This window comes from Mesocricetus auratus, unplaced genomic scaffold (assembly GCF_017639785.1).
Source record: "Mesocricetus auratus isolate SY011 unplaced genomic scaffold, BCM_Maur_2.0 Super-Scaffold_100013, whole genome shotgun sequence".
Classification (NCBI taxonomy): Eukaryota; Metazoa; Chordata; class Mammalia; order Rodentia; family Cricetidae; genus Mesocricetus; species Mesocricetus auratus.
In genome coordinates, this window is record NW_024429196.1 from 14627349 (window position 1) to 14649936 (window position 22588).

The 22588-nt window shown below is 45.2% G+C and overlaps 1 protein-coding gene across 4 annotated transcripts in view; it reads left to right on the forward strand.

The window, feature by feature from the left end:
• CUNH10orf67 (chromosome unknown C10orf67 homolog) overlaps window positions 1–22588 on the forward strand; it is a 132686-nt gene that overhangs the window by 34131 nt on the left and 75967 nt on the right. For all 4 annotated transcript variants that reach the window (XM_040755413.1, XM_040755412.1, XM_040755414.1 and 1 more), the window contains 3 exons: window positions 1753–1908; window positions 18572–18719; window positions 19803–19861. In XM_040755413.1, coding sequence (XP_040611347.1) covers window positions 1753–1908; window positions 18572–18719; window positions 19803–19861 — 363 coding nt within the window. The remainder of the gene's footprint in view (window positions 1–1752; window positions 1909–18571; window positions 18720–19802; window positions 19862–22588) is intronic.

Here is a 22588-nt window from a genome sequence, read left to right on the forward strand (position 1 = left end):
TGTCCTCAGATTACCATTTACAGGGAAAACCTTGTGTTGTCTTAAGCTTTCAGCCCATGTGTGTCCTTCAGGCTAATATAGGCAGTATACTGTTGGATCTTGTTTCTATTTCATTCATTCACTGCGCTACCCTTGATTAGATGCTTTGATTCATTTACACTTTGAAGTAACTGCTGACGGGTAAGGACTTCCTGTGGCCATTCTGTTGATTATCCTGGTTTGTGACTCTTTTGCTCCCTCTTTCCTTTCTTACTGTCTTGTGATCTGCTGCCTTCTTTTTAGTCGGTTGCTTTTTTGTTTCTGTTTTATCTTCGTGTGTCTACTAATATTTGAATTTTTCATCTGTGGTTAACATGAAGTGCATATAAGATACCTCATAGTCAAGAGAGTCTGTTTTCAGGTGTGGTAGCCATGCCAGCATCCCAGTACTAAAGAAGCTGAGGTGGAGAAAGCCTGAGTTCTAGGCCAACTGGTGCTACATAGAAAAATCTGTTTCCAAAAGCTGAGGGAAGGAGGGAGGGAAGGAGGAGTAATTTAAAATACATAGTAACTAAATTAAATGACATACAACCCTGCACACTTTAATATTTTCATTCATCCAGTATTTTATACTATTGATATCACACTTTATTTCTTTTAAAATTATTTATTGATTAACTACTTACTATAGCTACAGTTACTTTTAATGTTTTTGTCTGACCACTACAGACATGTACCAGGGACACAGATGAACCTGTATTCTGACAGATGCTGGGAACTCAGAGGCACCCCTGTGTCATGGCTTTGTGGGGCTGAAGCTGGGTTATAGGGCTTCCCTGGAATAGGAAACTGAACTCATGGCTGCAGGCTGCCTTTTGGGAGCCTGTGTGAGCATGTCTCTGGATGGGTCTCTGAGTGGGCAGGGCTGCTTCTGTATCGGGGTTGTGGTGAGATAGAAATGGTGTTCAGGGTTATTCATGCAATGGGACATGAAACAGTAGTCTCTGAAGGCATGGAGACACACACTTCCCCTAAGGTCCCTTGGGTTGCTGCTGTTAAATGACAGTTAGGGTTGTTCCATGGAATTTCAGGATTTGCTATGTGTCTAAAAACAATGACTCAAGGGTATGATTCCTGCTCAGTTCCTAGGAAGGTGACACTGCTTCCAAATCACAGTCATTAGATGGATTTCAAGGTCAGTTCAGGACCTACAACTATCATAGGCCAGTGGACCTGTTACCTAGCAAAAACATGGGCAAGCATGCTTCCTCTTGAGTTTTTTAGTGGCTGGTGTCAGTGGTGGAACCAAAACCAAAAGTTTATAGCCAAGTCCTTAGTGCAATGAGTCTATTTATGACTGTTGTCAGAACTATTACTGTTGAACCTCTGACACTTGGTACAGACCTATCCTCTCAAATCAGTTCTTGCTAGGGCCAACCAGAACTATGCACCCTTCTAGCTAGGTAGGCAATTGTCTCAACAAATGGCTACCAAATTCCTGTGGCTGTAGGAGAGATGCCCGAGGGAAACCTCCTAATCCATCGTCTTCCTATTTTCACTCATTGTATGGCAGATAAAATTAGAACAATACACCATGTTTTGTGTTTTATCAGATACTGTGGTACTGGATTACCTTATTGCATATTTTAATTTAGAGTGATTTATAAAGGAACGTAGGAAAATTACAAAAATAAAATGGTTTCCAAAACAATAAATCAAATTAAAATAAAACAATTTCTGGTCAGATTGGTAATGCCTGTCTCTGCCTTTCAGAAATTCTTCGAAATAGAAGAAGAGAAAGCTGCACTGCAGGATGCTGCCAACATGAAAATGAGTGCTTTAGCAAGAAAACTGAAAGAGAAGGAAGAAATTCTTAAGAGTTTAAAGGAAGAACTAGAACAATATGAAGAAATTGGATTTGGCAAGATTGTAAGTTTCATTCACATTTATGATAAATTAGTTATAGTTAATATTAAATCATATAAATAGGATTACAGATAGCAATAACCCTGGGTTAAAAATGAATGAGACCCGGGTCAAGGAGCTGACCAGCATGAGGACCCACATTCAGGCCCCAGTAGCCATGTAAAGGCCCGGCCTCGCGGCATGTCCCTACAACCATGGTGCTGTAGGCAGAATCTGAGACAGGAGAGTCCTTAGGGCTTATTGGCCATTCTGTCTAGACAAACCCCAAGGCTCAGGGAGAGATTCTGCCCCCAGAAATAGACAGTAAATGAGGAAGGCCCCTGCGGTCACCTCCTGGCTTCAGCTTCCACAACGCAAGTGCACAGACACACACACATCCATAGAGATGTAAGCACGTACACACACATCCCCACTCAAAGACAAAGAATGAAAAAGGTTGATTCTCTGTGTCTTGTCAATCTCTCCACAGTGTAAGCCAGCCCAGCACTTCACTCCCCTATGGCACATTCTAGAAAATCCATAGTAATGACAAAGAGCATCACTATAATTGTCCTAAAATTTTCATTTTTAATGGAAACAAAAAAACCCACTCGCCAGTGCCAAGAAAAACACCATTCTAGAGAATAATACCGTGAGTTTTTATTGTAATTTCTAAGACTTCAATCTTCTTTGCAGTTAAGATAGCTGCAAAGCGATAAAGCCAATCTCCCCATGTCAGAAGCTTCCAACAGGTCAACCAGGATTGAACAGGATTGAGGCGGGATAGAAAGACAGGGAAATCAGGAGTTATGGGAAGGACAAGGAGCCTCTTACTCTGGAATCTGGCAGAAGCTGTAGTGCGAATTCTAATTGGTCTTAAAATAAAAACCCGGAGTCAAATACAGGGAGGGGTTAATGCTGAAAGATCAGAGAAGCAGAGCAGCCAGTCACTAGTTCTTACCTCCACTAAATCCTCGGACTGAATGGGCGCCTGTCTCTACCTCAGTCTTCATGCCATGCGCTCCTGTCTCCTCCTGCCTTATATCACTCTCTCTGCCCAGCCATATCACCCTGTCTCCACCTCCCTAGTGCTGGAATTAAAGAAGCGTGACTCCCAAGTACTGGGACTGAAGGTGTGTGCCGCCACGGATTGGCTCTGTTTCTCTTTGAGACTGGATCAATCTCCTGGAGCCCAGGGTGGCCTTGAACTCAGAGGTCTGTCTGCCTCTGCCTGTTGAGTGCTGGTATTAAAGGTGTGTGCCACCACTGCCTAGCCTCTATGGCTAACTAGTGGCTAATTCCATACTCTGATCTTCAGGCAAGCTTTGTTAAAGCGCAAACAAAATATCACCACAGGAAAGCCTCTTGCTAGCTGAGAATCAAAAATTCAAACACAATTTAGCAATATTTTTGTTATAAAGGTTGCCAACAATATTTATTTGATAGAGAGACACTTTGGGGGCCTGAAGGGATAGCTCAGGAGTTAAGAGTGCTGGTTGCTCTTCCAGAGACAGTGTTCTGTGCCCAGCGATCATGTTGGACCATTCACAACCTGTTGTAACTCCAGCACCAGGAGATTTGATGCCTCTGGTTTCCACATGTGCGTGCACACACACACACACACACACACACACACAACTTTTTTTAAAGAAAGGAGATTGTATTTTCAAGTAAGGATGCTAAAATATTAATAAGCCAGGCATCAGGCCTTGGATATCTGACCTTTGTGATCTTACTCTTCTCTGGGAGTCTCACAAACAAGCCAGTGTTTAGTGAAGATACCCAAACTTCTGGGTTTTAAGTTATCAGTTGTAATCCTGTTCAATACATCTCAAGACCCGCCCTGTGGTCTCATTGACATTTCTTGACAACCATTTGAGAATAAGGATAAAGTCATATTTGCCATGACTGCATGCGAATGAAGAGTGACTCTCACTTGAATTCTCACTGGGGTGTTTCTTACTTTTTCCCTGAATACCTCTTTCGGTTAGAACCCACATGCTTAAATAGGGGGCTACCTTTTCTCTTCTCTGAATGCTCTCCAACTCTGCTGCAAATTAGAACATTCTGGAAATCTTCTCCATGGCCTGGTCAAGGATCTTACTTTACACAGTGGAAGCCCTGGAGGATAAGGGAAGTCTTCAGGATGTTACCCACAGTACTGTGGAAGTGTGCTGTTGCCCCTATCACAGCTGACAGAATGACTTTTAAATCCAGATGCTGAGAAGGAAAATCTCAGATTTCCCTACTGATGGTCTCCCTAGCAAAAAGAATCAGTGATGACCCACCTGCTTAGACCCAGGGCCAATGGGAACACAAATGGGAAGAGTGGGCAGCAGAAAGGAAAGCATAAGTTCTATCTAGGAGGAATATGTGAGAAAGACAGGTTATTCTCGTCTCCCATTGCTCAGCACTACCAGCTGTCTGGGACCCAGCAGCAGACCAAAGCAGGACAGGATTTTATCCTGAGCATCTAAGAGCAAGAAGATGACTGAATGGGAGTTGCAGGACTGAGGTGGAATAGGTGATGCTAGCACACACACACACACACACACACACACACACGCACGCACGCACGCACGCACGCACACACACACACACACACACACACACACACACACACCACCACCACCACCACCACCAATCCAGATTGAGTCTCCCTTGTTGAAAAATACCTACAAGGGTTTCAGATTAAAGATTTTTATTTTCAATTTCAGAGTAGTTGTCTATCAGTCAGTCTGTGAAAACTGTAGGGAAAAGGGACCAGTCAAAGAAACACACCCTGAGCAGAGCCAAAGAAACACACTTTGGCCCTGCAACCAGAACCAAAGAAATGTACCCTGACCCTAAAACCAGTGCCAAAGGAACACACTTTGTCCCTGGAATCAGAGTCAGTGAAAGAAATGTACCCTGGCCCTAAAATTGGAGCCAAAAGGCTAAAAAGGACCAGAGAAAGAAACACACTTTGGCCCTGAAACCAGAGCCAAATCTGACCCTAATCCTGTGTAAAAAGTAACCAATCCCGGAGCAGAGCTCTAGCCAATCTGAGCTCAGCACTGAAATCGGACCAATCCCTACCCTGGAAAAACTTCCCCAACCCCAGGAACCCCTATATAAACCCTGTGTATGTTCAGCTTGGCTGGTCCAGCTGTCTTCCAATAAACACCTTTGGATGAGCTTCGGGTGAAGATCTTCTTTTGCGGCTGCGACAGAGCAAAGGCGACCCTGGGCAGAGCAGAGCAGAGCGAGCAGAGGCGACCCTGGGCAGAGCAGAGCAGAGCAGAGCGAGCAGCGCTGTAACACTTGCCCGGGAAACCTTCCTTGGCAGAGCGGAGTTGTTACACTCTGCTCCCGCCCGGCTCCCTGCTCTCCGCTCTCGGCTCTCCAGGAGCAGAGCTGAACTGTAGCAACTTCGCCCGAGAAACCTCCTGCGGAGCAAAACTGCTACACTAGGCGAACATCCCCAGCTGGAAGACCCTGTCCTGCCGGAGCGGAGCTGACACACCTGAGAAGCCTTTCTCTGAGGCAAGGCTGTAAGCTGCCAAGCTTACTGCAACCCGTGGTGGTCCTTGGCTCCCGAGCTCCAGGATACCTTTCTACCTGAGCTGTGTAACACTCAGTATCCTTGGCTCCCGAGCTCCAGGATACCTTTCCACCTGAGCTGTGTAACACTGGGTATTCTGTGACTCCCGAGTGCCAGAATACCTGACCCACTAACTCCTGTTCCATCCTGTCCTGACCCATCCCGACGAAACGCTTACATTTGGTGCCGAAACCCGGGATAGGCTCTCCTGGTGCCTGTGCTCCCTTTCATGGTCTGAGCCGCACTGGGATCCTATCCCTCATCTTCAGTCTACCAGTGACTTGGATAGGCTCTCCTGGTGCCTGTGCTCCCCTTCGTGGTCTGAGCCGCACTGGGACCCTATCTCTCATCTCCAGTTGGCCTGCAGCAGACTCGCCTTCCAGCTCACCAATCGCTTGACACTACATCCACCATCAACGATTGGGTAAGTCTCCCCTTCAGCTCCCTAAGTCAGGGATACTTGTAGAGACGGAGGTACCCCAGCCAAGGCCCTTAAGGCTACAGCTGACCCTCCTCACCTTACCCCAGCCTACCACCCTTGAAATTGCAATCCTGCAGTTTCCTTAGGCCCCACCGGGTCATTGCGTCCCTTCCTGACCTCCTCCCTTGGAGCTGGCTGTCGTTGCACAGCTCCTCTAGGCCCTTGCGGCTTCTACGATTCCAATCCTGACCCTTTCCTTTGGATGAGACCCTTTTAGAGCTCGGTTTCCGTCTACGCCTTCTGGCCTCTAGAAAAGCCCTGGTACCAGGCGCCGAGTCTCTTCTGGCTTAGCCGGGCTAAGCCTGACCCCCGTTGAGTTGGGTGACGACCCTCTGAACGGCTTGGTCCTCTTTCGGTGGTCCTCCCTGAGTCCTGGGGACGCCCTTGACTACAGGCTGCAGTGACCTTTTCCTTCTCATCCATGGGAACCGTGTCATCCGTACCCTCCCATTCCCCCTTGGGATGCCTCCTAGAAAACCTCAAGTCTCTACACCTGACACCTGAACTAAAGGGTTCTAAACTTATTCGCTTTTGCAATAAAATTTGGCCTAAATACCATTTAGATAATCAGTCCAAATGGCCACTTAATGGCACCCTCGATCCCAATATTATTCGGGACCTTTACAACTACTGTGAGCGATTGGAGAAATGGAAGGAGATTTTCTATGTCCAGGCTTTTTCTCTGCTACGCTCCAAGCCTTCTCTCTGTGCCTCATGCTCTCCCACTCAACTCCTTTTGGCTAGGAAGTCTGAACAAGATGATCCCTCTACTACTTTTGATCCAGCCAATGAGCCTTCTCCCCGTCAAACAAAACCCTCAGCTCCCCCTCTTGTGCTGGCCCCTCCGATTTCCCTTCCTCCCTCTTCAGTGACAAGTCACCCTAGTCAGCATTCACTGGCACCCTCCTTCAGCTCACCACCAACAGTCCCTAGTCCTCCCACTACTCGATCCCACTCCACTAAGGGACCACCCCCTTTACCTCCCCAACCTAAACCAGCTCCAGTTCTCCCCTTGCGAGAGGTTGCTGGGGTGGATGGCTTAGTCAAAGTTCATGTCCCCTTCTCATTGACTGAACCCTCCCAAATAGGCAAAAGGTTGGGATCCTATAGTGCCAACCCTTCCACCTTTATTAAAGAATTCCAGTATATTACCCAGTCCTATAACCTTACCTTCCATGATGTTTATATGATTCTTACCAACAATCTCCTCCCTGAGGAACGCAGGCGAGTTTGGGAACAGGCTAGAATCTATACAGATGACATCTATCAAACTAATGATACCTACCCAGTTGGATCTATGGCAGTTCCTGACCAGGAGCCTAACTGGGATTACAATACCCCAGGGGACATCCTAGCTAGGAAGCGGTTTTTAACTTGTCTCCTGGCTGGTCTCCGTAAGGCTGCTCTTAAAGCAGTAAATTATGAAAGGATCCAAAGGGTCATCCAGGACAAGGATGAAAACCCATCCCAATTCCTAGACCGTCTTACAAAGGCCCTCTTACAATACACCAATGTGGATCCTGAGACTCAAGATGGAAACCAACTCCTTATGACCTACTTTTTTTCCCAAAGTTACCCTGATATTAGGGCCAAACTCAGACGTCTAGAAAAGGGCCCCTTAACTCCACAGTCAGAAGCCCTAAATGTGGCATTCAAGGTGTACCATGGAAGGGATGAAAAGGCCCAAAAACAAAAATACCTGATGATGGCTAAAACCTCTTGGCCAGCCAAAACGAAAGCCCAGGCTCCCAAAGGACAAAGGCTCCTACGTCCTTGTTTCAAATGCGGTCAGGAAGGCCACTGGGCCCGGGCCTGTCCAAACCCTCGTAAACCACCAGGACCATGTCCAAGGTGCCATCAAGAGGGACACTGGAGCATTGATTGCCCCCATGTTCCTGACAGCATGGGGACATCAATCCCAGATCGCCCTTCAACTGACCTCCTTGGCCTGGCCATTGATGACTGATGATGGGGCCCGGGCTCCCTTGGCCTGACCACCGCCATCTCTGACAGGGAGCCTCGGGTAGTTATCATAGTATCAGGGAGGCCTATCTCCTTCCTCCTGGACACTGGAGCCACTTTTTCAGTCTTGACAAATTTTTGGGGACCAACCACTCTTTCTTGTTCCTCTATTGTCGGAGTAGGAGGACAGCCCTATCAGGCCCAACAAACCCCACCACTTAACTGTATCTTTAAGGGTATCCCCCTTACTCATTCCTTCCTAGTGATACCAACCTGTCCCATCCCATTGCTGGGAAGGGACCTTTTAGCCAAAGTGGGAGCCTCCATTTCTTTTGCTCCTCCTATCCGTTTGGCCTCAGGTTTGCCAGCTGTTCCCCTTCTCCTCCTCCTACAAACCACACAGTCTGACCACTTCTTCCCTTACCATCCCCTCAGGTAGATCCTCAGGTATGGGACACCCAAAATCCCTCTATAGCCAAACATCACACCCCTCTAATCATCCGACTACAAAACCCTGCCAAATATATAACTAAGGCTCAATACCCACTTTCACTCCAAAGTCTCAGGGGACTCAAACCTCTCATCTCTGACCTCCTGAGAAAAAGTCTTCTTCGCCCCACTTCTTCCCCCTTCAACACCCCCATACTTGCAGTCAAAAAACCTAATGGAACCTACCGCCTGGTTCAGGATCTCCGACTTATTAACTCAGCAGTAGTGCCCCTTCATCCTGTAGTTCCCAATCCTTATACTCTACTCTCCACCATCCCTTCAAAAACTTCTCATTTCTCTGTCCTTGACCTCAAGGATGCCTTCTTTTCTATTCCTCTGGACCCCCAGTCACAAAATATCTTTGCCTTTACTTGGACTGACCCAGACACTCACATTTCTACACAACTTACTTGGACAGTCCTACCTCAAGGGTTCCGGGACAGCCCCCATTTATTCGGTCAGTCTCTAGCCTCTGACTTATTCTCTTTGTCTCTCCCAAAATCCAAGTCAATACAGTACATAGATGACCTTCTCCTTTGTAGTCCATCCCTAGAAATAAGCCAGGCCAACACCTCTACTTTGTTAAATTTTCTATGTAGCCGAGGATATAGGGTATCACCCTCTAAGGTCCAGCTGTCCATTCCTCAGGTAACTTACCTAGGACTAACTATTACTCCAACTCATAAGGCTATTACCCTAGATAGAAAAAACCTAATACAATCACTTACAGTCCCCACCACAAAGGATGAAATCTTATCCTTCCTAGGAATGGCCAGCTTCTTACGTTCTTGGATTCCTTCCTTCTCCCTTCTTGCTCGCCCTCTGTATCAGGCAGCCCTTGGCCCATCACATGAGCCTCTCCTTGCACCTGTTACCAAGCCATTTCGTCAGCTTCAACAGGCCCTCCTACAGGCTCCAGCCTTACACCTTCCAGACTTAACGCGTCCCTTCTCTCTCTATGTTACTGAGAAAGAGGGATATGCCCTCGGGGTCCTGGGTCACCAACTGGGACCTTCCTTTGCACCAGTCGCATACTTATCAAAAAATTAGACCACACTATCCAAGGTTGGGCACCTTGTCTGCGGGCTCTGGCTGCAGCTGAACTCCTCATACGAGAATCAAAGAAGTTAACCTTTGGGTCTCCTACTACTGTCCTCTCTCCTCACCACCTGTCCCATCTTCTAACATATAAGGGTCTCCAAACATTACCCCCTCCAGAGTTCTCTCCCTTCAGGTAGCATTAGTAGAGGATACAACACTTACCTTTCAGCCATGCCCACCTCTTAATATTTCAAATCTTCTCCCCCAACCAGTCTCAAAATACTCCCCATCTCACTCTTGCATTGAGACCCTAGAAGAGTTACTACCTCATCCTACACATATACATGAGGGAGCTCTACCCCAGGCCACCTATACATGGTATACGGATGGCAGCTCCTTCCTACATGAAGGGGTACGGAAAGCAGGATATGCTATTGTCTCAGACACCAAAGTGGTTGAGGCACAGGCCCTTCCAGCCCAAACCACAAACCAACAAGCCGAATTAGTGGCTCTTACTCGTGCCTTTCAACTAGCAAAAGGACAGTCCATAAACCTATATACAGATTCTAAATATGCCTTTCACATTCTCTTGTCACATGCAGCTATCTGGAAGGAACGTGGGCTACTGACGACAAAAGGTTCTATAACCAATTCAAAACAAATCATGGACTTGCTAGAGGCTTCTCACCTTCCCACAGCCATAGGAATTGTCCACTGCCGCTCACACCAAGCAAACAATTCCATTATTTCCAAGGGAAATAACCGAGCTGATGAGGCAGCTAGAGCTGCAGCTCTCAGGGGCCTAAGTCCCCCTCACAAGCCTCAGGGCACTCTCATTTTACAACCCACAACTTCATCACCACCTCCCAATACTCAACAGATCTTATCCTATCTACACCAGATCTTTCACCCTAATAGTCAGGCTCTTTCTCATTTTGTTAAAACTTATTTACAGCCTACCTCTGAAGACCTGTCCTATCTAAAGTCTATCACTGCTTCTTGTAAGATCTGTCAAACCTCTAACCCTACCTCTGGACATCGAAATCTCCCCTTCCCCACTCATCAAGCCAGGGGATCCCTCCCTGGATCAGACTGGCAGCTTGACTTCACCCACATGCCCACAGTTAGACGTTTCAGATATCTTTTGGTCCTAGTGGACACATTCTCAGGATGGGTAGAAGCCTTCCCCACCACTAATAAAAGATCACAGACAGTTTCCGATCTCCTTTTCAGGGAGATCATCCCCCGCTTTGGGGTTCCATCCTCCCTTCAATCAGATAATGGCCCTAAATTTACTTCTCAAATCTCACAGACATTGGCAAAGGCCCTTAACATCCCATGGCATTTCCATATCCCCTACCATCCCCAGTCTTCAGGCAAAGTTGAACAAACTAATCGTTCTCTCAAAAATATTCTTATAAAACTCTCCCAAGAGCTACATACAGATTGGATCAAACTCCTACCATTGGCCCTATTGCGACTAAGAGCCCTTCCAAAGAAACCCCTCCTTATTTCCCCTTTTGAGCTCATGTATGGACGGCCGATAATGCCACCTGGCCTTATGTCTCAGCCGTCACCCCTCCCAGATCACCTCCTTACCCCTCTGTTACACTACCTTCACACTCTTCTTTGGAACTTCACCCACCATCACCTACCTCAGCCCCATCCTAATCCCTGTCCCCCTCCAGTCAACGTAGGAGACTTAGTTCTGCTCTCTCCTCCAGGTCACAGTCTCCCTCCTCTTTCTCCAAAATGGACAGGTCCTTTCAGGGTCATCCTTACTACCCCAACTGCTGCCAAGCTCAAGGGATTCCCTCACTGGATTCATTTTTCTCATCTCAAACCTTTTATATCAGCCCAAGATAATCCTTCTTACATTTCAACCCCAACAGGACCTTGTTCTCTTAAGTTTCAGAAGATACCAAGGTCGACCAGCCTGCCTCCGGTCTCAGAAGAATGAGACATTACACATCTTCCAAGACTCAAGGACCCTATTGGGTCATGCCTTTTCTTCTACTCTCTTTGCTCACCCCCATCAGTAGCGAGCCCTATATATGGAGATTTAAGGTTCAAGAAACCTATACCCAACAGTCCAAATGGACCACTCATATGGTAGGATCTAGAGATTGCCCACTAGCTGGTTGTAAAAAGGAGATACTTATCCCTATAACACCTAAATCCATTTCTAAAACATCTGCCCCCTATGCCTGTTTTCTCTATGACCAGACTAGAGATTATTGTCAACGTTGGCCAAAAATTTATGGAGGTTGTCCTTACTGGTCCTGTAAGAGACACAATGCATATTCAGGAACACACTCTACCTTTTATGCAGAATGGGGAATTTTTTATATTCTAATTAAGGACCCAGAACACCCCAGATGGGAGACAGAGGTCATTGGTAAACTTTATTATAACAATTATTATAGCCGCCCATCAGGCACACTCAAAATACAGAGAGTACTCATCCCACTCTCTCAGACTCAAAGTATAGACACAGTAGGAGAAGTGGTTCAAAGCTCCTCAAAGGTTCTTACTTCCCTAATGGCACCCCTTATTAATACTAATCCCAGCTCCCTGTCATACCATCTCTTATTTCAAACCTTAATCTCTACATACCAGCTATTAAATAATGTCTTGCCTAACCGCTTTGAAGAATGCTGGTTGTGTGTCCCTCCTGGGTCAAACTCACAACCACCCTTTGTGGCCTCACCCATTGTCTTAACAGATTTTCCCACTTTGCCACTTCTAAACTGCTCTGAGCCAAACATTACTACCACCCCTTATCTCTCCCACATCTCTCTCTTCGGTATCTCAGACTGCTTTAGCTCAGCAGGAACACACCTTGTGGGCATTCTAGATTCTAAAGACTGCAACAATACCATAACGCTTAATACTACCACACAGCCCCTATGTCCAAATATTCACAATGCGTCGATTCTCTGTGGCACACAGGTATACCACTGCCTGCCTGCCAGTTGGTCTGGGACATGTACCCTGGTGTTCCTCTTCCCTAAATTAGGAGTGATACCTGGTGAAGAGCCCCTACCAATTCCCATCACTAAGTTTATAGCAGGACGACATGACAAGCGAGCAATTCAGATCATACCCCTCCTGGCAGCTCTGGGCATAACTGCAGGTGTGGCCACAGGAACAGCAGGATTAACTATTTCCCTAACGATGTACCATAGGCTTTCCTCACAATTCATCCAGGATTTCCAACAGGTAGCTCAAACCATCCTCACCCTTCAGGGTCAGATAGACTCCCTATCTGCTGTAGTACTACAAAATCGGAGAGGACTAGATTTACTAACAGCAGAAAGAGGTGGACTTTGCCTCTTTCTCGGGGAAGAATGTTGCTTTTATGTTAACCAGTCAGGAATAGTAAAGGATAAAATTCAACAACTTCAAACAGACCTTCAAAAATATAAAGAACAACTTGATAGCTCTGGCCAGTGGATCACTAATAATCCAATATGGAACTGGATGCTACCTTTTCTAACTCCTCTTCTCTCTGTTTTCTTAATTCTACTAGTGGCACCCTGTCTTATAAATTTTTTGTCTAGATTCCTTCAACAACAAGTTCAAAAAATTTCTAACCAAACTTTCAACCAGTTGTTATTACAGGGTTATCAGCCCCTAGCTAAGGAACCAGAAAGCTACAACACCTGGACACATCTGGACAAAGATGAAGATTGCCCCATGAACCTCGACGCCCCCATTCAGCAGGAAGTAGTCTAATGATAACACCGCCCCTTTTCCAAACCCCAGTTTTATTAAACAAAAAAGGGGGGAATGTAGGGAAAAGGGACCAGTCAAAGAAACACACCCTGAGCAGAGCCAAAGAAACACACTTTGGCCCTGCAACCAGAACCAAAGAAATGTACCCTGACCCTAAAACCAGTGCCAAAGGAACACACTTTGTCCCTGGAATCAGAGTCAGTGAAAGAAATGTACCCTGGCCCTAAAATTGGAGCCAAAAGGCTAAAAAGGACCAGAGAAAGAAACACACTTTGGCCCTGAAACCAGAGCCAAATCTGACCCTAATCCTGTGTAAAAAGTAACCAATCCCGGAGCAGAGCTCTAGCCAATCTGAGCTCAGCACTGAAATCGGACCAATCCCTACCCTGGAAAAACTTCCCCAACCCCAGGAACCCCTATATAAACCCTGTGTATGTTCAGCTTGGCTGGTCCAGCTGTCTTCCAATAAACACCTTTGGATGAGCTTCGGGTGAAGATCTTCTTTTGCGGCTGCGACAGAGCAAAGGCGACCCTGGGCAGAGCAGAGCAGAGCGAGCAGAGGCGACCCTGGGCAGAGCAGAGCAGAGCAGAGCGAGCAGCGCTGTAACACTTGCCCGGGAAACCTTCCTTGGCAGAGCGGAGTTGTTACACTCTGCTCCCGCCCGGCTCCCTGCTCTCCGCTCTCGGCTCTCCAGGAGCAGAGCTGAACTGTAGCAACTTCGCCCGAGAAACCTCCTGCGGAGCAAAACTGCTACACTAGGCGAACATCCCCAGCTGGAAGACCCTGTCCTGCCGGAGCGGAGCTGACACACCTGAGAAGCCTTTCTCTGAGGCAAGGCTGTAAGCTGCCAAGCTTACTGCAACCTGTGGTGGTCCTTGGCTCCCGAGCTCCAGGATACCTTTCTACCTGAGCTGTGTAACACTCAGTATCCTTGGCTCCCGAGCTCCAGGATACCTTTCCACCTGAGCTGTGTAACACTGGGTATTCTGTGACTCCCGAGTGCCAGAATACCTGACCCACTAACTCCTGTTCCATCCTGTCCTGACCCATCCCGACGAAACGCTTACAAAAACATTTTTACTAAGTTCTCTAGGAACAAACTTCCCTTAAACTCAGTTCTCTGTAAGCGCTCAACTGTAGCTTTCTATTTGAAGTTGCATCATAGGTAGCTGCCCCCTCTAGTGGTTCACAAATCCCCCGAGAAGACACACAAATCTAACGTGCACCTGGATTCGGGCCGCAGAATGTAATGAAACAGTAAAGATGCCAAGGGGAGGGCCAGCAAATAGCTCAGCAGTTGAAAGTGTTGTAACATGAGGCTGATGACCTTAGCTCCATCCTGGAGCTTAGAGGTGAGAGAGCTGATTCCACAACGTTGCTGTCCGCCCTCCACAAACTCATGCCCCACCTTCACCATATACATGCACATATATTACTAACGAATAATTATTTAGGGGAAAGTTCAAGAGGAATATTTTTGAAAACATGCAAAATAAACCAGCTTCGCTTAGTTTATGTAAGAGCTGACTGATTCTTCTGATAATCAACTTTCATTAATAACTAATTAATGTTAATAGTCACACTATCTCTCCTGACTTGGTTCTGAGAGAAAGCTGATGAGATTGGCGGGAAAAGGACAAGTTCAATAAACAAGTAGCCTAAGTGACATATGTGGCCAGGGGAAAGAAGAAGGGGATGGGGGGCTCAGGTTACAGAAACCTGGGCTTCCAATGACATTCTTGGTGTCAGTTTCCCTGAAAGCAACTTCATGCCAGTTTTCATTCTGTGGGAACTCAGTGTGACTTAGCTGCAGACTTGTGTGGGTTCTGGTTTGCCATGCTGCCTCTCGAGCACGCTCCCTGAGACCTGTAAAGGAAGCTACCCCATTCGAGTGTGTTTGTGTACCTGTGTGTACCATGCATGTGTGTGCTCCCACACTCAAACCTGCTTGTGCACACCACATGTTGACTTTAATTTCAGCTGGAGTCCTTGTATTAGATGGGCTTTTCATTTTCCCTGCTTATCCCAATATGGCCAAGCTGTGCAACAATCATCTACCCACCCTCCACTGATGAACAGATCTGCCTGTTGCTAACAACACTGCCACAGAGCTGTCATTCAAGAATGGCTACTCTGCAGGGCTGCGCTGCCCTAGGGTGCCACTTTCCTGGTTGTCACTCATTGGGGAAGCACCTGCTCTTCTATGTGGCTGTCACGAGGCAGGGGCACAAATCAGAATCATGCTTGTCCGCTCCCTCACCCCCACCCTCTACCCCCCTCACCCCGTGTGCCATCCACAAATTGAGATGTCCGAATGCCATCCACGGAGTCGGTGATATCACAGAAGAGAACTGCTGAGAAGGCACACGGAGAGCTCTGAGGCAGGAACTTCTCAGACGCGGGTTCAAAGGCATCACCTGCCGAGACTGCTCAGATAGACACCTACATAGGAGGTCTGGCCTGGAACCCGAGCGGTTGCATCTCCAGCAGGTTCCCAACTGATGCCTAGGCACTTGGTCAAGAGCACATTGAGAGGAGGAAGTTTCTGCACAGTCCTGATTTGGGAAGCACTTCTTTCCAGACTCACCTTGGAGTTCTGAGACCTGCAATCAGACATATTGTGGACCGTATGTGTATTCACAAGAGAAACGGCATTTATCCCACCGATTAAAGGCCTCATTTTCACAAAATGCTAGAAATGCAAGAGAGGGGAAGGTGCCTTTATGAATTTAAAATTCCAGGATGATTGCCGATGGCTCTTGAATTATACTGTGCCTCTAAATACCCAGCTAACGTTCCTTTAATTACCTCCACCTTCGTTAACCTTGTTTTATGAATGAAGTTTATTTTTAAGGAGATTCGTGGTTTAAGCAAGACAGAGCTAGCAGTGTGGGGCAGATGGCAGAAGGAACATCACCACAAAACTCCACTTGAGTGTTAGAGAGCAAGGCAGTAGCCAGAACGAAGGCTTTGTTTCCTTTGCTAATGAAGTATCCTCATTGCCCCGGGTGTCTGAATAGCTAATTACTTGCAGTTCCTGCATCTGACAGATGGTGGCGACAGAGCTAAAGGCTAACCTCTGGAGAACCAGGGCTACAGATGGATGGAGGAAAAGTGCCTCACTTTAATGGGTTTTCCTTGAATCTTGATTTCCCACACAGAGGCTTAAAACACATATTAGCTAGGAGCTGCTCCCACTTTAATCATCATCTGATTTGTTCAAATAGTTCTTAGGTTATGAATGGTAACAGGCACCCATGTAATCCTCTATGGATGGCCATGAACTGCCAAGTGGGAAATACAGGCTTAACAAGATTCAAGTCGGTGTTTATATTTAGACCACAAACACATTCTGTAACCTCAGCTTTGGTGACATGAAACAGGGGACTGCTGAGTCTCCCTTTACTCTGTTGAGAAAACCATGCCATTTCTCACCTGTTCGTTAGACCAGTTAGTTCCCCTCTATTTCTGCATGCTAGAATCCAAGCACTATGGTTGCCTAGTTAGGTGGGTGAAGAGTTCAAGACCAAGGGCTGGAGGGATGGCTCAGTGGTTAACAACACTACCTGCTCTTCCAGAGGACCCAGGTTCAAGTCCTAGCACCACATGGCAGCTCACACACACACACACACACACACACACACACACACACACACACACTTATACATGGCAGCTCACATATATATCCACTTCAGGGGGATCCTTTTCTGACCTCCAACAGCACTAAGTGTTCACGTGTGGTGTACAGACATAGATGCAGGCAAAATACTCATATACAGAAATCAGTAAGTAAATAAACACTCTCATTGGGATAGCCCGGCTAGGCCATGCAGTGCTAGTTTATCTCAATGACAATAAACAAAACTAGAAATTAATTATGCTGAGACAGTTTAAATAGAACGAAGAGTCAAAAGCTCAAGATTTGTACCCAAGCTTAGTATAAAACAATAGCATATTCAAATGTTGTTAAGTGCAGTATATATGATTATAATCCCATTGTCTAGTCGCTAATTTTAAAGGGTTTTATTAATGTACTATGAAATATTTCAACACTTGTTTTTCTTTTAGAACATTACTATCCCAGGGAGAAACATTTCAATAATTTACTCTCTGATTCCTCTGCAGCTAAGTTAGGGTACAGGTCCAGAAGGAAACCGGTATATTGAAAAGGTCACTTTGTTTTTGAATGACTATTTATTCTTATTTATTTGCTATCATGGAATTATTGTAAAAGGAACAACTCCTAGCTTAGCTAAGATTACTTTGAAGTTCAAAAGTATTTTCAAGTCCATGGGAATTTCAAAGCCAGACATGTAGAATTGTTTTCCTATTTTAGCATAATAATGTGACCCTTATTTTGAAATTGCATGATCCGTGATGGAGTATAAAATTCTGCACCAGTCTCCCTGGTCCATGACATCTTAATTTTCCTAAGTGTGTCCATGAAACATAGACAACCATAGGCGAGTATATTCAGATGTTTTCAATAGCTTTGAAGCAGACAAGAGGAAGAAGAAAAAAAGAGAAGCCTTCCAAAATAAACTTCTATTGCATAGGAAAAAGCCTCCATCATAATGGACATGGCAAGATTTAAACAAAAGACGCACATAATAAAAATGTAAATGAGTTTGCTTTACTAAAACTATAAAGTCCTTTGTTGTAAGTTATCCTGAAACCTTCTTACAAGGTAATCACTTTGCATAGAGATTGAAACCCTCGTCTTCAATGGTGTTAACTGCCTGCGCAGCCCCTGTGACAGGCATGCAAAGCCACGTTAATGTTCAGAATGTGAATTGCCTCTGGGTGGCTCCCCCACCCAGCAGAAAACCAACTGTGTGGATATCTGCGCGCCTGATGGGCTCCATGTGGCTCCCAGCCTGCACACGTCACCCCTTTGACATGTGATGGGCTCCTCACGACACTGGCAGCACCGACACTGGGAAATGCCACAAAGGCAACAAGCCCCCTCCTTAGTCTTGCGAGTTGCCACCCCCTGGCGCTGCCCATCCATGGTCTCCCCAGCCTGCCTAGTTACAGGGGACAGCACTTGAGATACTCAGAGGGAAGTGTGGGTGGAGGGGCCCCAGCTGCCTCCCTGGACACAGCCTCCATAGTGAATTGACCTGAATGATGAGGGCACACAAACAGTATGATATGCATTATTCCTGTCAATAAAATGTCCCCATGTGCTGGGGTCTTTGTACAGAATGTACTGTGGCCTTTCTGCCAGCCAGTTCTATTTAGCCCCCTTCCTTTTTGCTATTCATATTATAAGTGTGTAATAGAATTCAGAAAATTATATGATAGTGCCTCTGTATCGGCATTGTCCTAGAGTTGCATATTTAAACACTTGGTTCCCTGCTTAGAAATATGGAATTCCCTGTCTTCACAGGACTCTTTTGCCAAGGAGTCCGGCTCTCCAAGGCCAGTTTCAGAAAAGGAATTTATGGAATACAAGACGGAGAACGAGAGGCTGCTGCAAATGATCGCAGTGCTGGAAGAAGAGGCACAGGCGAACGTGAAAGAAAATGCAATGTTAGGTAACGCTTCCAGCCCTTTCCTTGTGAAGAGTGGACACACAAAATCAATCCATTACTCTGTTTGGCTTTTCTTCTTACATGTGTCTACTTACACCTAAAGGAAATCAGTTTGATAGCTATCTGTTTTTCTTTTTAAAATAGCTTTCCTTGCTTGGGATGTAGAATTTATCTGTATTTACACTTCTGAGCCTTGCCGTGAGAACTCAGAGTGCCTGTTTAAGAAATACACGTTAGCCTTAGCACAAAAGGGGGCAATCAGTTTGTTCTACTTCATGTAGAAGTACTATAAACAGACACGTGTGGCCATTTTCTTTCACACGCTGATGGTCTAAACTATAACACACATAAGGGAACATGTTAAGATGCACTTGTGGAGAAGCAGGCTTAACTTTTTAGAACAGAATACACTCAGTTTCTGACAAATTTTGAATGCAAATTTTCCTTTTGACACTTTGGATCTCCTTTTGTTCAGACCATAAACATCGATAAAAAGTTATATTTTTATCTCTAGAAGTACACTGCTTTAAGACATTAGATTTTTAACTGTTGCTGTTGTATTTGTGTTTTGTTTTTTGTGTGATGCTCTGGTAACCTACAGTCTGGAAGCAGAGTAAAGATTAAGAACATGGGTGTGAGCCTTGGTGAAATGAGTCATAATATAGTGTCCCTTTAGGGCAGAATGATGCCACGCCTCTGTGACTCCATTTCTCTTCAGATGTGGTAGGACAATGCTTTCTCAGGTTGTGGTCTTTAGCAAATCATAAAGTGCCACCTGCTGAAGCACTTTGCATTGGCTGTAGCTAACAGAAAAAAAATGCTCACTGCTAGTATTGATGGAAAGCATCTAGCCCTCAGCCACACTTGGATCTTGAACTTACTTCTTACTCCCTATCTGACCGGCTAATCTAACAGCAGGAAGAAGGCTATGAATGTCAAGGGCATTTGTGAAGGTCACAATCCTGCTAGGGTGTGTGCACACCATGCCTGCCGGTGCCTCTACAGCCTGCCCCAAAGCAGGCAGTTTGAATACAGGGGCATACGTGTGTAATTTCATGGTCGGCCTCTCTCTCCTTTTGTTTACAGAGGATGAAATTATGTGTCTGAAAGAGATGTCAGACCAGGATCAGAGAACTATTCAAAAAGTACGTACATCTTTTACATTGATAAATGACTCTTTTTAAATTGAAATATCAGCACCATTGGTGAAATGACATTATGTCCAGGGTATCTTCAAATGGACACAAAGTTGACTTATACGTTTCCCCACTATGTCATTTTAATGACATGATTTCCTTATTATCTGGAATAATGTGGCAAGTAATAAGAATTCGGATGGAAAAACCCATTGTAATATTGATCATCTCTTCTTTGGAAACACATGAACATCTATCTTGTTGGTTGTAAGGAACCTACAAGTTACACCATGACTTTGAAAGTTTCCAACCTTTGCTTGTAAGCATCTGTTACTAAGAATGAGACTGCACTGTCACATCTTGTTTTCAGGACAGATGTTGGTTGATGCTCTTCTATTCTGAGTGAGAATTAATTGGCTTACTTTGCTAGGTCCGTCTTTACTTATAGCAAGAAGGGTCTCAGCATCATGAAAATCAAGAATCCCCAGTGCAGTTGACACACAGGACCAAGGCAGTGGCTCCTCCCCCAGCTCCTGCTGGTGAGCCACCCAGCTTAAAGTCTTCTGAGCAGCGCTCTTCCCCTGCTCAGTCTTCCCTGTACTGTGATCCCCAGTGCAAACAGCACACTGTCTCATCTGCGCTGAGGACCATGCCTGGAAGCCTGAAAAACACTCCTGTAGGGAGGCATAGAGTGAAGATGCATTTAGCGTTCATAAAATTTACAAATAAAAAGGCGGACCCACATCCCCAAATTATTCTAATAAACGAATGTATTTTTCAGCAACTCAACCAATTTTTTAGGTTAAACTAGGCAAAATTAAAAGCATAGATCTTGGGGCTGGAGAGAAGGCTCAGTGGTTAAGGGCACTGGCTGTTCTTCCAGAGACCTGGGCTCTATTCCCAGAGCCCACCCATCCAGCTATAACTCCAGCTATAGGAGATCTGATGGCCTCTAAGTACAGGGCATGCACTTGATACACAGACATACATGCAAGCAACATAACCATACATATAAAAATATTTAAAAATAATAAAAGAATATATATGTATTATGTATACTCACAAAAACAAACAAAAAGCCTTTACTCTTTGATTACACAAATCACATTTCAAAAGTATGTTGGCCACATGGACCCAACTAGTTTAGGGTCAGGTTCCAACCATGTCTGACTTTGCAGTGCAGGATATTCTTAGAGTTTAGATAAAACTCGTTTCAAGAACTCTAGTGATAGATCAGAGCTGGGCCATGATTTCCTCTGCTAGGTAGGGTTCCATGAAAAGATTTAATTTTCTCAGGCTTCACCTGGTCTCTTCCAGTATTACTGTAAACCCCACTGTTACAGAGTAGCAATGGCATTTGCGGACAGTCCATGATTCTCAGGATTGGTTTCGCTAGTGTAAAAGTGAAATATCCAGATTCTGGTTTTACTTTGCCTACAAGGGAAGCACACTCTTCATAACAAGCTCCTCAGGCCACTCATCCTCACTATGTGGATTACAATATGTGCCTAAAGCCAAAAATGTCCCTTGTATGTCCTCAAGGGTGCAAACCATGCCCCGGGGGAGCTGAAATTCCTTAGTCACAGGCTACCACAGGTTCTAGATGTGCGATGCCCAAGGCTGCCTCCTGACCACATGTGACCACTGAACACTTGCATCATGGCCAGGGCGGCCTCCCTCCCAGCCACTTGTGACTATATGGCCAGTGCAACTGAGGGGATTCATTTTGAACAATGTTAAATTTAAATGGAAAAAAGAACAATGCTTCTTTCAATGATTGAAAAAAAACCTTCATGTTTTCAGTAACTTAGATAACGAATCTGCCTTCTTCTTTTTAAGTTTTCTGAAATCTACATAGATAAGAATTTAGTTCTCAAATTTGTCTTGTATTTGAAAAGGATATATATATATCAATATATATATATATCTGTTTTTAAAAATTTGATGTAAAATATGAGATATTTCCTCATAATTTTACTATTTATTAGTATTTGGAGTATATATGTAGGGATGGATAAAAATGTAGTTTAATATCATGTTTTACTTTTTACTTTTAAAATTGAATGCACATATTTCAATCCTGATGTATTTCTGTTTGCCAGCTCTGTTTTAGATAATTACAGCAGTGGTTCTCAGCCTTCCTAATGCTGCGACCCTTTAACACACCCCTCATGTTGTGGTGACCCCCAACCATAACATTATTTTCATCGCTGCTTCATAACTGTAATTATCTGATATGCAGGGTCTCTGATATGCAACCCCCAGGAAAGGTTCATTCGACCTTTCAGTATAATCTGCTACAGAATAGCAAATCTCTTTCAGTTCAGTCCACCTCTGAAAGTCCAGTGTTTTCTTTTGCTTTTCCTTTTAATCACTAGATCTTACTACAGACATGAAACATAGACTCGCCTTTTGAGAAGAAAAAAATCTGGACCCCTAGGTTCGTCTTATTTCTATCTTGTCCCTGTAGGCTAGTTCTTGCCCCTCCCCATCTTTCTCCCAGGCTTACTATGTATGTAGTGTAGACAGTGTGTGTGCACGTGGTTTGTCAACTGCACGCAGATCAGACCCTGCCCAATAAGAAAGAATGGATCTTTGAAGTTTGTTCCCAATACCCTTCAGCAAATTAGTTCCATGGTGTTTATAAAGTGATTTTGCATGTCACACACTACACTACTGATAGAAAAGTTTAAATGTGTGGACATGCAGATGGACAGAGAGAGAAATAGAGAGAGA